This window comes from Scyliorhinus torazame, chromosome 8 (genome assembly GCF_047496885.1).
Source record: "Scyliorhinus torazame isolate Kashiwa2021f chromosome 8, sScyTor2.1, whole genome shotgun sequence".
Lineage (NCBI taxonomy): Eukaryota > Metazoa > Chordata > Chondrichthyes > Carcharhiniformes > Scyliorhinidae > Scyliorhinus > Scyliorhinus torazame.
In genome coordinates, this window is record NC_092714.1 from 137389961 (window position 1) to 137402922 (window position 12962).

General features: G+C 41.3%; 1 protein-coding gene across 5 annotated transcripts in view; it reads right to left on the reverse strand.

Moving 5' to 3' along the window:
• fndc3a (fibronectin type III domain containing 3A) overlaps positions 1 to 12962 on the reverse strand; it is a 406018-nt gene that overhangs the window by 20742 nt on the left and 372314 nt on the right. For all 5 annotated transcript variants that reach the window (XM_072514248.1, XM_072514250.1, XM_072514247.1 and 2 more), the window contains 4 exons: positions 10279 to 10562; positions 6976 to 7188; positions 5688 to 5854; positions 4470 to 4597 (listed from right to left, as the gene is read on the reverse strand). In XM_072514248.1, the coding sequence (XP_072370349.1) occupies positions 4470 to 4597; positions 5688 to 5854; positions 6976 to 7188; positions 10279 to 10562 (792 nt within the window). The remainder of the gene's footprint in view (positions 1 to 4469; positions 4598 to 5687; positions 5855 to 6975; positions 7189 to 10278; positions 10563 to 12962) is intronic.

Sequence of the window (12962 nt, forward strand, 5' to 3'; positions counted from 1 at the left end):
GCTGGTCGTCACGGAACGGACTGAGGTAAGCCACCTTAAATTAGTAGTCTCCTGCTTTCATGTCATGTTTGGTACACTGGTCTAACACTGGCTGCAACTAGATGCAGCTTAGATCAGAAAGATACTCCAGACCTTGAAGTTAGTTCAATCAGGTTTACTGAACTAATAGCACAGTTAGCACAGTTCTCTGAGAGTTCGACTCTCTGCTAACTTGTGTGATTACTTGTGTGTCCATTAGCTGCTTGTCTGTGTATCATTATGTGTGTGTCTGCGTATCATAACAATGTGTGGCACCACTGAGCCAAACTGACACTTGTATGATTGTTATGTTGAGGTCCTGAATTATATATATTCTGCATAACAATGCATTTTATAAAACATGTTCCCTTTACATTAGCATGGTAACTAATGTAAGTAAAGGACAAGATAAATACAATTACAATGGGGTGAGAATCATTTGTCATTGGAACATGTGCAAGTTGCTTTGTTCCATGATGAGTTGTGAAGTTGAGAGTAGAGAAGGAGTTCAGTGCAGTGATTATAAATGTTTAATGTTGAGGCAGCAGGCTTGAACAGATGGTGACTATTTATCCTTGTTCCACTATGATCCATGTACCTGATATATTTTTTACTCTCTTGAGCAGCATCCTTTATTAAACCACAATGTTATTCTTAACAGAATAACTTTACATATTCAAAAATGTGCTTATTTTCTGAAAACACATTATTAGAATGAATTGTAAATTTGGAACCCATCACCTGGAGGTTTGTAGTTTATAAAGAATTTTCTAATTTCTCAAATTTAAACTCATGCTGGATTCTAAAAAAATTCTACCCATGTCAGAGAAGTTAGTTCATTGCTTTGGAATTTCAGCAGTCAAACCAAATCTTTGTAAGTCTGGTTAGTTCTTGCAAGTTAACTAATCTTAGACTGTTTTTGCTTGTATATTATTCTGGAGACTGAAGTTACATCACATGTTTGAGCTATAAAGCCCAGAAATAAAATAATGAACGTGAAACATTTATCCCTCTTCCAAAGCTGTAATTTGGTCTATAAAGATATTTGAACCTAGACCTAGACTTTTTACACAAATATTTAAATTATATGGATGTTTTAATTAGTATCAAAGTTGGTAGCAGGTTCAACTGGTTTAATATAACTAAGAATAATCCTTCCACTTCTAAAAAAAAATCTAAAAATTGAATACATTTATCTGCATCTTCTTTCTCTGTCTTAGATTTGGATAGTTTGCCAGGTAAATACTATTTAATAGAGTGCAATAATTGCTGCTGAATATTTAATTTCTCTCACAACTGATAAATTATAAGAAATGGGACCAGGAGGAGGTCTTACCAGCCCCTCGAGCCTACTCTGCTAGTTACTAAGATCATGCCTGAACTTCTACACTAATTCCACTTTTCTGCCTGAGTCGATATCCGTTGGTGCCCTTAGTGTCCAAAACTGTTTGGAAATTATACCTGGCATTATACATTGCATATTATGTATTGATAATAATAATAATAATAATAGCTTATTGTCACAAGTAGGCTTCAATGAAGTTACTGTGAAAAACCCCTAGTTGCCACATTCTGGCGCCGGTTCGGGGAGGTTGGTACGGGAATTGAACCCGTGATGCATTACAAGCCAGCTGTTTAGCCCACTGTGCTAAATCAGCCCCTTTTGTGCTTAAGCTTTATGTTTATGCTTACTTTATGCACTTTGGTAGAACATGAGACTTTTGTAGCCTAGTGACGAGTTAGTAATTGTATAACAATGCATAAAATGTGTAAACCAGTATCTGGGCCCAATATAATTAACCTAAGCACTATGTAGCTTTCCTCAGGAATATTTTGATTGTAAACTCTCACCTTTCTCTCTGCGTTGCTTAGTTCCCACTGCTTTACGGGCATCCCATGTAGCAAAGCAAGGGCCAGCTACTGGAGGCTGAGAAATGATAGCATTGTAGGCAGCCAAAATTAATTCTCCCCGATACAAGCTTCTGAAAACCAGTTTAACGCAACTATTTAATTGACTAGCCGCAGCACCAAGCAGAGCCTGTATACCGGTTTTCAAACTGGACAAAACCTCAACTTCCCTCAAAGAGCTACTTTTAGTTAATTGTTAAATTAAAGAAAAGATTGTACTTTTGATAGAAATTAACCCTGAAATTAAATCTTAAAACTTACTCATCAAACTCCAATTTAGGTGCTCTAATGCACCCAAAGCAGCACTCATGTGTAGACAAGCAGCACAAAAGTAATTTAATTCAAAACATGAAACTGCTGTGGTGAGATTTCCATAGAGCCCTAGTCTACAGTGCAGAAAGCGGCCATTCGACCCATCGAGTCTGCATCGGCCCTCCAAAAGAGCACTCGTCCTGTCCCCGTAACTCCACGCATGTTCTTTAAATTATTAATCCAGGTCTCTGGATTGCTAATCCAGTAACATAACCAGTACATGAATTGACAGAAATGACAGTATTATAAAGCAGCATATAATAAGACCACTGAAATACTCAACAACTTCACCCCTTCTCTTTTCATGTCCGTTTTTTAGAAAAAGGAATGACCACACAATTGTCAAAAACGTCCAGAAAAATAATTTGTTATTGAAATCCAGTTACAATGAGTTGCCACACATTTGAACTGATTGTGATGAACGCAAGTAAATAATAATTCACTAATAATCAATGATGAGACTAAAGTTAATTACCATCACTATTCATACTAACAATGTTACTTTCAGGAAGGAAATCTTTAATTGTGTAAAACACTGGTTATTAAGCTAACTCCATGTCATTCTGTAGAATACATGTCCTGTTTGATCATATTAGTAAGTCATGTTAATAGAAGCAGATCACAAAAAGGTTCTATTATGGAACTGATAAAAACTGCTGGAAATTGCCATCTAGATTCATTTTGTTCCTAGGTAATAATTAAAAAATACAACAGAATTATTTATTTGATCGATGCTTCAACCGGAGAATGAATTACTTTGAAGTAAACGCATCGATTAATGATGCAATGTTCTGGTGCCAGATTCACCTTTACATACTTGGGTATATTCAGCAATACCATGTTCCCAGAGGCCACAACACTGGCATCAATTACCTAACCTGCATTGCATTCAAGCTGCACAAGTGCGCAGTGGATCTGTTTTTGGATTTAAATCAAAATTTGTATCAGAGTACTCCTGAAGCATAGGGATGCATACATTTGAAGGAAAGCATTTACTTTTCTTCAATTATTTCACCAATAATGATAGCACGGTAGCACAAATGGATAGCACTGTGGCTTCACAGCGCCAGGGTCCCAGGTTCGATTCCCTGCTGGGTCACTGTCTGTGCGGAGTCTGCACGTTCTCCCCGTGTCTGCGTGGGTTCCCTCCGGGTACTCCGGTTTCCTCCCACAGTCCAAAGACGTGCAGGTTAGGTGGATTGGCCATGATAAATTGCCCTTAGTGACCAAAAAGGTTAGGAGGGGTTATTGGGTTACGGGGAAAGGGTGGAAGTGAGGGCTTAAGTGGGTCGGTGCAGACTCGATGGGCCGAATGGCCTCCTTCTGCACTGTATGTTCTATGATCCTCGTAAGTGAGGCAATTAATGATGGGCAATAAGTGCTGGCCTAGCCGGCAATGCCCATGTCCCATGAATGAATATGAACTGAGGAACCAAGATCCTTGTAGTAAGAACACTGTAGCATCACCGGGTGCTCAAATCTTAATAGAATGCCCTCACTAACAAGCCAGTACCCATAGTTGTAAAGCAACAAACTCATTCAGAAACTCGGAGTTTAAATCTCTGCCTTAGACAATTGAATTCACCTATTCTCTGGTGTGTGGACAGTGGGGTGGGTTGTGCTATCATCTGTATCATCAGCAAAAAAAATGATTATTAGGCAAAAGGCGACACAACACTGCCTTTGTTGGAGTGGATTGGCAGAGCTGTGGACATCGCCTCTTTTTGTTTGAGAAAGGAGAACACAGTATCATAATAATAATAATCTTTATTAGTGTCACAAGTAGGCTTACATTAACAGTGCAATGAAGTTGCTGTGAAAATCCCCTAATCGCTACACTACAGTGCCTGTTCGGATACACTGAGGGAGAATTCAGAATGTCCAATTCACCTAACAAGCACATCTTTCCGGACTTGTGGGAGGAAACCGGAGCACCCGGAGGAACCCACGCCGACACAGGGAGAATGTGCAGACTCCGCACAGACAGTGACCCAAGTCAGTAATCGAATCCTGGCGCTATGAAGCAACAGTGCGTCCCACTGTGCTACCGTGCCGCCCTCAAGTCAAGAGACAGTAACAGGGTAAAAGTAAAACTAGGGTTTGAAAAAATTTGCGAGTTAACAGGTGCTTCACAAGATGAGCAGAGAACATAAAGTGTCAGAGCAGTTCAGACTAATTTTGTAGCAACATTTACATTTGCAATGTCCAAGTACACGTAAATGAGGCTTTACCTGCTTAAATTCAGAGTCTTTGCCAACCATGGCCTGAACGTTGTAAACAATTGGATCCCCCTTCATTGCTGGCAAAGCTTCCCATGTGAGATCACACATATTCTCCTTCAGTTGCTTTAACCTCGGAGCTAGTCAGAAGGGGATTAGGCAGATTAATTTAGGGATGTTAATAACATAACAGGGTTTATGAAATTCAATATAGTTGGTTTTACAAGGAAAACACACATCTAATATCGAGAAGATGCATATCAGCTATATGTTGTTCCTTACAATTATTGCTGTGTGTTTGACATGGATAATAAAGTCCATCTCTCTTCTACCCAGGCAAGACACCACCTGTGTGTGACTGGATGGCCATTTACAGCGCTTTTCAGTTGAGCTACTCAGGGGAAGGTTCACACCATCAGGTTAGTGATGATGGTCCCTCTGATCTTCCCTTCCTTTACGGAATGGCAATTTATCAGAAGATCATAAACCTCCTTTTCCCAGGTTCCTCCCACTGCAGATGTACATTCTGTTAATTGTTTACTGAATGATATTGATAGCGGTCATGGAAAGTCACCAAATTAGATGGATATGCCCTTTGATGTGAAGGAGGATATTTTGGAAGAAAGGGGTGAGTGAGGCTAAGTTTGGGGCGGGGGGCATGGGGAGATAGAATGAAAGGGAAGTAAATGCTACAATTGAAAAGGAGATATAATTTTAGACAATGAAACAGCTGATTAGGTCTAACCATGGCAGCTTCAAAACCTAAAATTGTTGCTTACATTGCCATGTAAAGGTAACTCACTCCTGGGTATCTATTATTCTATATATAGAATCATAGAATCCCTACAGTGCAGAAGGAGGCTATTCGACCCATTGAGTCTGCACCAACCCTTTGAAAGAGCACCTTACCTATACCCACGACGCACCCTATTCTCGTAAACACACCTAACCTTTTGGACACTAAGGGACAATTTTAGCATGGCCAATCCACCTAACCTGCAAATCTATGGACTGTGGGAGGGATCTGGAGCACCCGGAGGAAACTCACGCAGACATGGGGGGAATGTGCAAACTCTGCAGTCACCCGAGGCTGTAATTGAACCAGAGTCCCTGGTGCTGTGAGGCAGCAGTGCTGACCACTGTGCCATCGTGCCACCAATAGTAACCCGATAGTTCTAGCCATCTAAGATCATTTACTGACAAACTAAATTAATATCAACAAACACTTACCTTTCAGGGGAGATGGAGGAGATTTGGTAGTTGTGAAAGTGTAAACTTTTGAAAGGGGTCCTTCACCTGCTTCATTACACGCCTGAATTTTAAATCTGTAGCATGTTGATTCACTGAGCCTTTGAACTTTGTGTATGTGGCATGGTCCCCTGTACAATGTGGTATACCTGAAAGAAAACCATGATCTTTAAAAGCATCTGCAAAGTTTTGAAGCATTTCGGGCTTGTCCTCTATCAAGTAATAAACACCGAGTTATCCTTCAGCTATTGAAGAGAAGTGCTTGAAGGTTGCAGATTATTTTAAAAATAAATAAATTTAGAGTACCCAATTCATTTTTTCCAATTAAGGGGTAATTTAGCGTGGCCAATCCACCTACCCTGCACATATGTTTAGGTTGTGGGGGCAAAACCCACGCAAACACGGGGAGAATGTGCAAACTCTCCACTTTTATTATTCACAAATGTTAAGCAAAATCTTTCTTCCTCAACTGCATTTTACCAACAAAAAAGGATTTGGGGCAGAGCTAACATAGTTCTCCATGTGAATTCTATGTGAGTCAATTATCATTTGATCACGAGAATATGACAAGCGATTACTTGCACAGTTTTATACTTTCATCGGCAGCATGCTTACGTAGAAAAAGTCAGACCTCCATGAACACAAGTTGATTAAAAGGAGTCTGCGACCCTTTCTACATCTAGGCTGATATACAATGCTCAAGGGAGTATTTAGTGTTTAGTTACTCCTAATGGTATCAACATGGCATGCATCCAAAATTGTGTGATGCTTGTTTTAAAAAAAAATAATTTAGAGCACCAAATTCTTTTTTTCCCAATTAAGGGGCAATTTAGCATGACAATCCACCACCGTGCACATCTTTTTGGGTTGTGGGGGTGAAACCCACAAAGACACGGGGAGAATGTGCAAACTCCACACGGACAGTGACCCGGAGCGGGATCGACCTGAGTCCTCGGTGCCATGAGGCAGCAGTGCTAACCACTGCAGCACCGTGCTGCCCCATATGTGATGCTTGTACATAGCTCTTAAAGTTTTCATTTGTGTAACAAGGCCACGCTATGACATTAACCAATGGGACATGGATAAACCTGTGCCTCCTTTGAACAGTGCATTCTTAATCATGGTAGTTCCATGAAGAGGAGAAGGTTTTTGAGGGCAGGCATCTTTCCACATGAAGTGAGAAAAAAAAGAGTCATCTTGTGCAACATTTAAGACATCCCTTTTGGCCATTTTGGTGACGCCTACTGGAAACAGGTTCTGTCCAATTTACCTCCCATTCTTGTCCTCCATTTGCAAGACATACTGAATGGCGTCCGATGCCAAAGCCTTGGCAGTTCCCTCTCCCCATTTGAGCTTCAGAGTTTGATAACTAAAGGTGACACATTCCAGTCGAGGTGGCTCTGGGGGCAGCGGTTTTGTTTTTGCCTTAATGGTGTGGCTAAAAGGACCAGGTCCAATGCTGTTTACTGCCTGTACTCGTACTCTGAAAATACAAAAGAAGAATCGTTTAGATGATAAAATGCTGAAACACGGTTTTGCATTAAGAATTGCTTCAATTTTAGATTAGAGTAGGCAGCAATGTCCACATTCAGATTAGACCATAGAATTTACTGTGCAGAAGGAGGCCATTCAGCCCATCAAGTCTGCACCGACTCTTTGAAAGAGCACCCTACCCAAGCCCACATCTCCACCTTATCCCCATAACCCAGTAATCCACCCAACACTAAGGGCAATTTTGAACACGAAGGGCAATTTAGCATGGCCAATCCACCTAACCTGCACATCTTTGGACTGTGGGAGGAAACCGGAGCACCCGGAGGAAACCCACGCACACACGGGTTGGATGTGCAGACTCCGCACAGACAGTGAACCAAGCCGGGAATCGAACCTGGGACCCTGGAGCTGTGGAGCAATTGTGCTAACCACCATGCTACCGTGCTGCCCATGTCAGCTGTAAAACATTTTACAATTGTTACACAAAGCAAGGTAAATCAACTACATCTTATAAGCAACATGGTCTCTGTAATTGTTTTTGGGACTGCACAGATGATTTCTTTAAAATTTTTGCACGGCTGTGCATGTATGGTAACTCATATGTGACATACGGAGGGCGTGATTCTCTGCCGGCGTGATTCTCCGTTTTGTCGGCGCCTGGGGGTTTCCCAACGGCGTGGGGCTGCCCCACAATGGGAAACCCCATTGACCGGCCGGCATAACAGAGAATCCCGCCGGTGGGTCGGTGCAGAAATGCGGCGGGATGGGGCAGAGAATCCAGCCCGGGGTCTTTCAAGTGCTGTGCACGTAGCTTAATATAGTTAATTTGCACTCTCACTCATAAAATTCCACAAAAGAACATCATAGCCAATTTAAGGTGAGCTGTGTCAAACTTAGCTCAATGGTAGCATCGTTGCTCTGAAGGTCATGGGTTCAACATCTTTCTGGAGTCTTGAGCACATAATTCAGGCTGACACTTCAGTGACATGCTGAGGAAGTGCTGCACTATTGAAAATGCTATCTTTAGGTGAGACATATAGGATCTCACAATGGCATTCAAAGAAGAGTCTTGATGTCCTCATCAACACCAGCCTTTAAATAACACCCAAAAGATATATGGTCATTTATTTCACCCTATTCGTGGAATCTTGCTGTGTGCCCTACATTACCAGTGACTATACTGAGAAACTGGTCCGGTATTGGTTCTAAGTGTCCTTTCAGCAGCAGACACAGATCAGGTACCTTCTGAGCTGGTGCTTGTAGAGCCAGTTCTCCTCAGCTGTTGCTACCTAGATCTTCCAATACAGCAAATGGTGGTTTGTTGGGGGGTGCCAACAGACCAGCTTTGGAGATTTGCTGATTCCCCCTTCAATTTTGTACTACTTTAATGTGAGAAAATGTGAAGTTGCTCACTTTGGCAGGAAGAATGAAAAAGCAGAGTAATACTTGAACATAGAACTACTGCAGAATTCTGAGGTGCAGAGGGATCCAAATGTTTTTGTGCATGAGTCACAAAGCATTAGCATGCAGGTAAAGCATGTAATCAAGAAGGCTAATAGAATTCATCCTTTATTATGAGAGGAATTGAAAAAGTTGTCATGCTTCAGTTATACAGGGCACCAGACTAGAGCTTTAATATTTGTGTTTTGGTCTCCTTAATAAAGGAAAGATGTAATAGCGTTAGGGTCGGTTCAGGGTAGGATTATTAGATTGATACCTGGAATGAGTGGGTTGTTTAAGAGGATAGTCTGAACAGACTAGGCGCACTCTTTCTGGAGTTTAGAACAGTGAGTTGACTTGATTGATGAATATAAGCTCCTGAGCTTAATAAGGTAGATGTGTCTTAGTCCAGAAATAGGGGATACTGTTTTAAAATTAGGGATCACCTTTATAGGATTGGGATGAAGACATGTTTTTCTCTCAAGAGGGTTGCACAACTTTGGGACTCTGTTGCAGAAGGTGGTGAAAGCAAGATTACCGAATATTTTTAAGTCAGAGGTAGATAAATTCTAGTTAGGCAAGGAAATCTAAGGTTACCAGGGATAAGTGGGAATGTAGAACTCAAAACAAGTGGATTGGCCATGATCTTGGAAATCCTGCACTTTAGTGCTTCATAACCAACTTCTGTCATTGGTCATCCAATTGAAACATTCACTTTGTTTTTTCTCTCTGCAGGTGCTGCCTGAACGGTGGCAGTTTCTGCTTTTATTTAAAATTAAAAAAAAAAAAATTCAATCTTTTTTTCCAATTAAGGGGTAATTAGCATGGCCAATCCACCTATCCTGCACATCTTTGTTTTTTGGGGGTGAGACCCACGGAAAATCGGGGAGAATGTGCAAACTCCACACGGACAGTGACCTGGGTCTGGGATTGAACCCGGGTCCTCAGCGCCATGAGGCAGCAGTACTAACGCAGCACCACCGTGCCACCCCTTTATTAATCTTAACTTGATCTGCTGGTTGCCACAAGATTCTGTAGCTTGTGATATAAACTTAATATCTCTCCGAGCTCTGGTGAAAATTTGTATCATAAAGCTCTTTTTCCACATGCTCTCTTTTTAAAGTCTTCATGTTTCATATGTTTCTATTATAGTTTTCTTTCCAGTAAATTAACAAGCAAAAGGTATTCATTCATTTTCAGTATTGTTACAAGAAGCAAAGAACTCTTCAAAACAATAATCTATTTGAAGCTAAAACAGGATTACAAATATCACCTAGAATAGCATTTTTTTTAAAAAATGGCTAAAAAGATTGTGTCTAGTTTAGAGCTCCAACATACAGTTAGTTTCATTTGGGTGAAAGGAGTACTCAGGTAACCCTGCTTTAAATACACAAAATTAGTTATGCTTCATTTGGATGGAACCTACTTAAATTAATCGCTCATTCACTTTTATAATGAGAACAGTGAGCACAATTGTGGCTCATATCTGGCTAATTTTAAAAAAATACACTGGTCACCAAACATTTGTTTGGTTTCTGCAGTTGTAGACCTAACCTTGAGTGGAATGCTAACTTCAGTTTGGCATGTAACCAAACAATTTAGAGAAACTAGCCATTTGAATCCTTTGAGTCCACCTTACCTGTATGTTGTATCTGGCTGCAAATTTTGTATGACAAGACAAGTGGATCTGCCCACAATTATAGGCTGCCTGTCACCAAAGTCTATACTGTAGCTTGTGATTTCAGAACCATGATCACGAGGCTCTTCCCACTGAATGGCAAGACAAGTTGATGGCGAATCGGGTGGTATTTTAAGCTGATCTTTATCCACTATTTGCAGAAAACTTACGGCAGCTGGAACAGATGCTGGAGTCATACACAAGGTCACATTACTGAAAGGGCCTGAACCAGCAACATTTAATGCCTGGAAACAGAGATTTGAAAGTTAATAGCATGCAATACATTACACTTAAGGATTATCTGGCCTTCTAGTCACCCACAGAGTGTAACTTCCATTTCCCCTGATAAAATCCACTACTGTACTCAAGTATATTTTCAGTTCTTAATAATGTACGGGGAATTTGTCTTTGACAGCAATTTACAGAGTTTAGTCCAGTTACTGGTTACAACTCGATTAGCTTTGTTAACATGGGGCTGGTTTAGCACAGTGGGCTAAATAGCTGGCTTGTAATGTAGAACAAGGCAGCAGCGCGGGTTCAATTCCCGTACCGGCCTCCCCGAACAGGCGCCGGAATGTGGCGACTAGGGGCTTTTCACAGTAACTTCATTGAAGCCTACTTGTGGCAATAAGCGATTATTATTATTATTTAAAAACACTGGATGCTCATTGGAGGATTATGTCAGGGTGCGAGTAAGCAGTGAATGGGATGAATCTGGGTTCAGTGTTGGGCGCTTTACGTTCTCTTATTTATATAACACTTTGATTCAGAAACTCAAATCAGATCAAATAAATAGGTGTTGTAGTGAAATTGGTAGAAGCAGCTGAGAACTTATAGAAGGATTTGAACAAAATAAGTAGGTATAGCAGTGACAGGTACAATTTAATGTAGACAAAACAGAAAATGAAAAAAAAAACCAGAAATGGTGTTTACATAACCAACTCTAGAACTTCTAAGCTTCTAGGAACATACTAGGTGAATTGCTCTTGCAGGCAGTCAGCATGGACACAATGACAAAATGGCCTCCTCTGTGCTGTAATCATTCTATGACTCTAAGCTGGAAGAGATCTGGGAACATGGACTTGTCTGTGAAGAGTCTGCACATTCTCCCCGTGTCTGCATGGGTTCCTCTGGGTGGTCCGGTTTACACCCACAAGTCCAAGGCGTGCTTGTTAGGTGAATTGAACATACTGGATTCTCCCTCAGTGTACCCGAACAGGCGCCGGAGTATGTCGACTGGGGGATTTTCACAGTAACTTCATTGCAGTGTTAATGTAAGCCTACTTGTGACACTGATTAAGATTATTATTATTGATGGTAAAAATATCTAACTGATGAAAAGCAGTATTACACAAAGCCAACAGACGATTGGGAGTAGGCAGAAAAAGTTGTGATGAGACTGTACAGATATAAGCAACAATGCAGAAACTTGTTCAAAAGAGTCATATTCGGCACAAAACGTTAACTTTGTTTCTCTCTCCACAGATGTTGTCAGGTCTGCTGTGAATTTCCAGCACCTTGTCTTTATTTTGATGTAGTAGGTAAATCTGTTAAGTTAGTTTAAAGTAATTTATAATGTGGAACAAATTTAGTCTAGAACAGGGAAGTTCTACTTCACACAAATAGCAATCAATATTTGAAACAGGCACCTGGAGTTTAAGTGAAAGCCCTGAAACCTTTCAGGAACTGGAGGAGTGAACAATGGTGAGCAGAATTATTGTGGATCCCTAACATCATTAATATTCATTGTTTCATCAATTATGGAATATGAAAAAAAACAAGGATACTAAAATCCAATTAAGGGCTTAAAAACAGATTTACTGATGGTGGATTTCATCTTGAAATTACTGATGACCCTTATTCCCTCCTTTACCAATTAACACCTTTGGGTCTACTTTATAACTAAGGGCCCATAACATCCTGACCAATGTTAGAATCAACGAGGTGGGGGAGAGAACCCCAAAGGTGCACTGGGGAAACCCTCTTGAAATTTCCCAGGTAAGGGTCTACCCAGCAATATACAGAAGGACTAACTTCCCCTGGACAAATCTGCTTTGAACAAAGTTAGTGGATGGTTCTATCAGTTTTGCACTCATAATTACTCTGAAAGAGAAGGGACAAAAAGCACTTCTGACTTCAGAGGGCCTACGGTACACCCCCTCAAATCCCCAGCTCCCCAGGGGACCCCCACCACCACTCATCAAAGATACCTCCCAACCCTCACCCACAGGGGATTCCCCACTCCCTGGACCTGACCGGGCCCAATTCTAGACCGGCCCAACTACCTCACCAACTCAAACAACCCACCCTCTCGATGTCCGACGCTCCTGCTCTCCCTGATATCAAAGTATTCCTCGCTCGATATCCAATTTCCACCCCCCCCTCCTCCCCCCCCCATCTGCTGTTCAACTACATCCCTGATGTTTGAACCCCCCACCCTACCCCAATGTCCGAACCCCTTGATGTCTGATCTCCCACCCCACCCCCTAATATCCTGATTTCCATCTCCCCCTGCTCATGTCTGGATCCCCCTCCCTACCAATGTCCAAACCCCCACTCCCACTTACTTTCCTTTAGAAATTTACCTTCTCCCTTTCAATGGGACCATTAAACTCGTCTGCTTTATGATAACTAGTGCTGTAAAA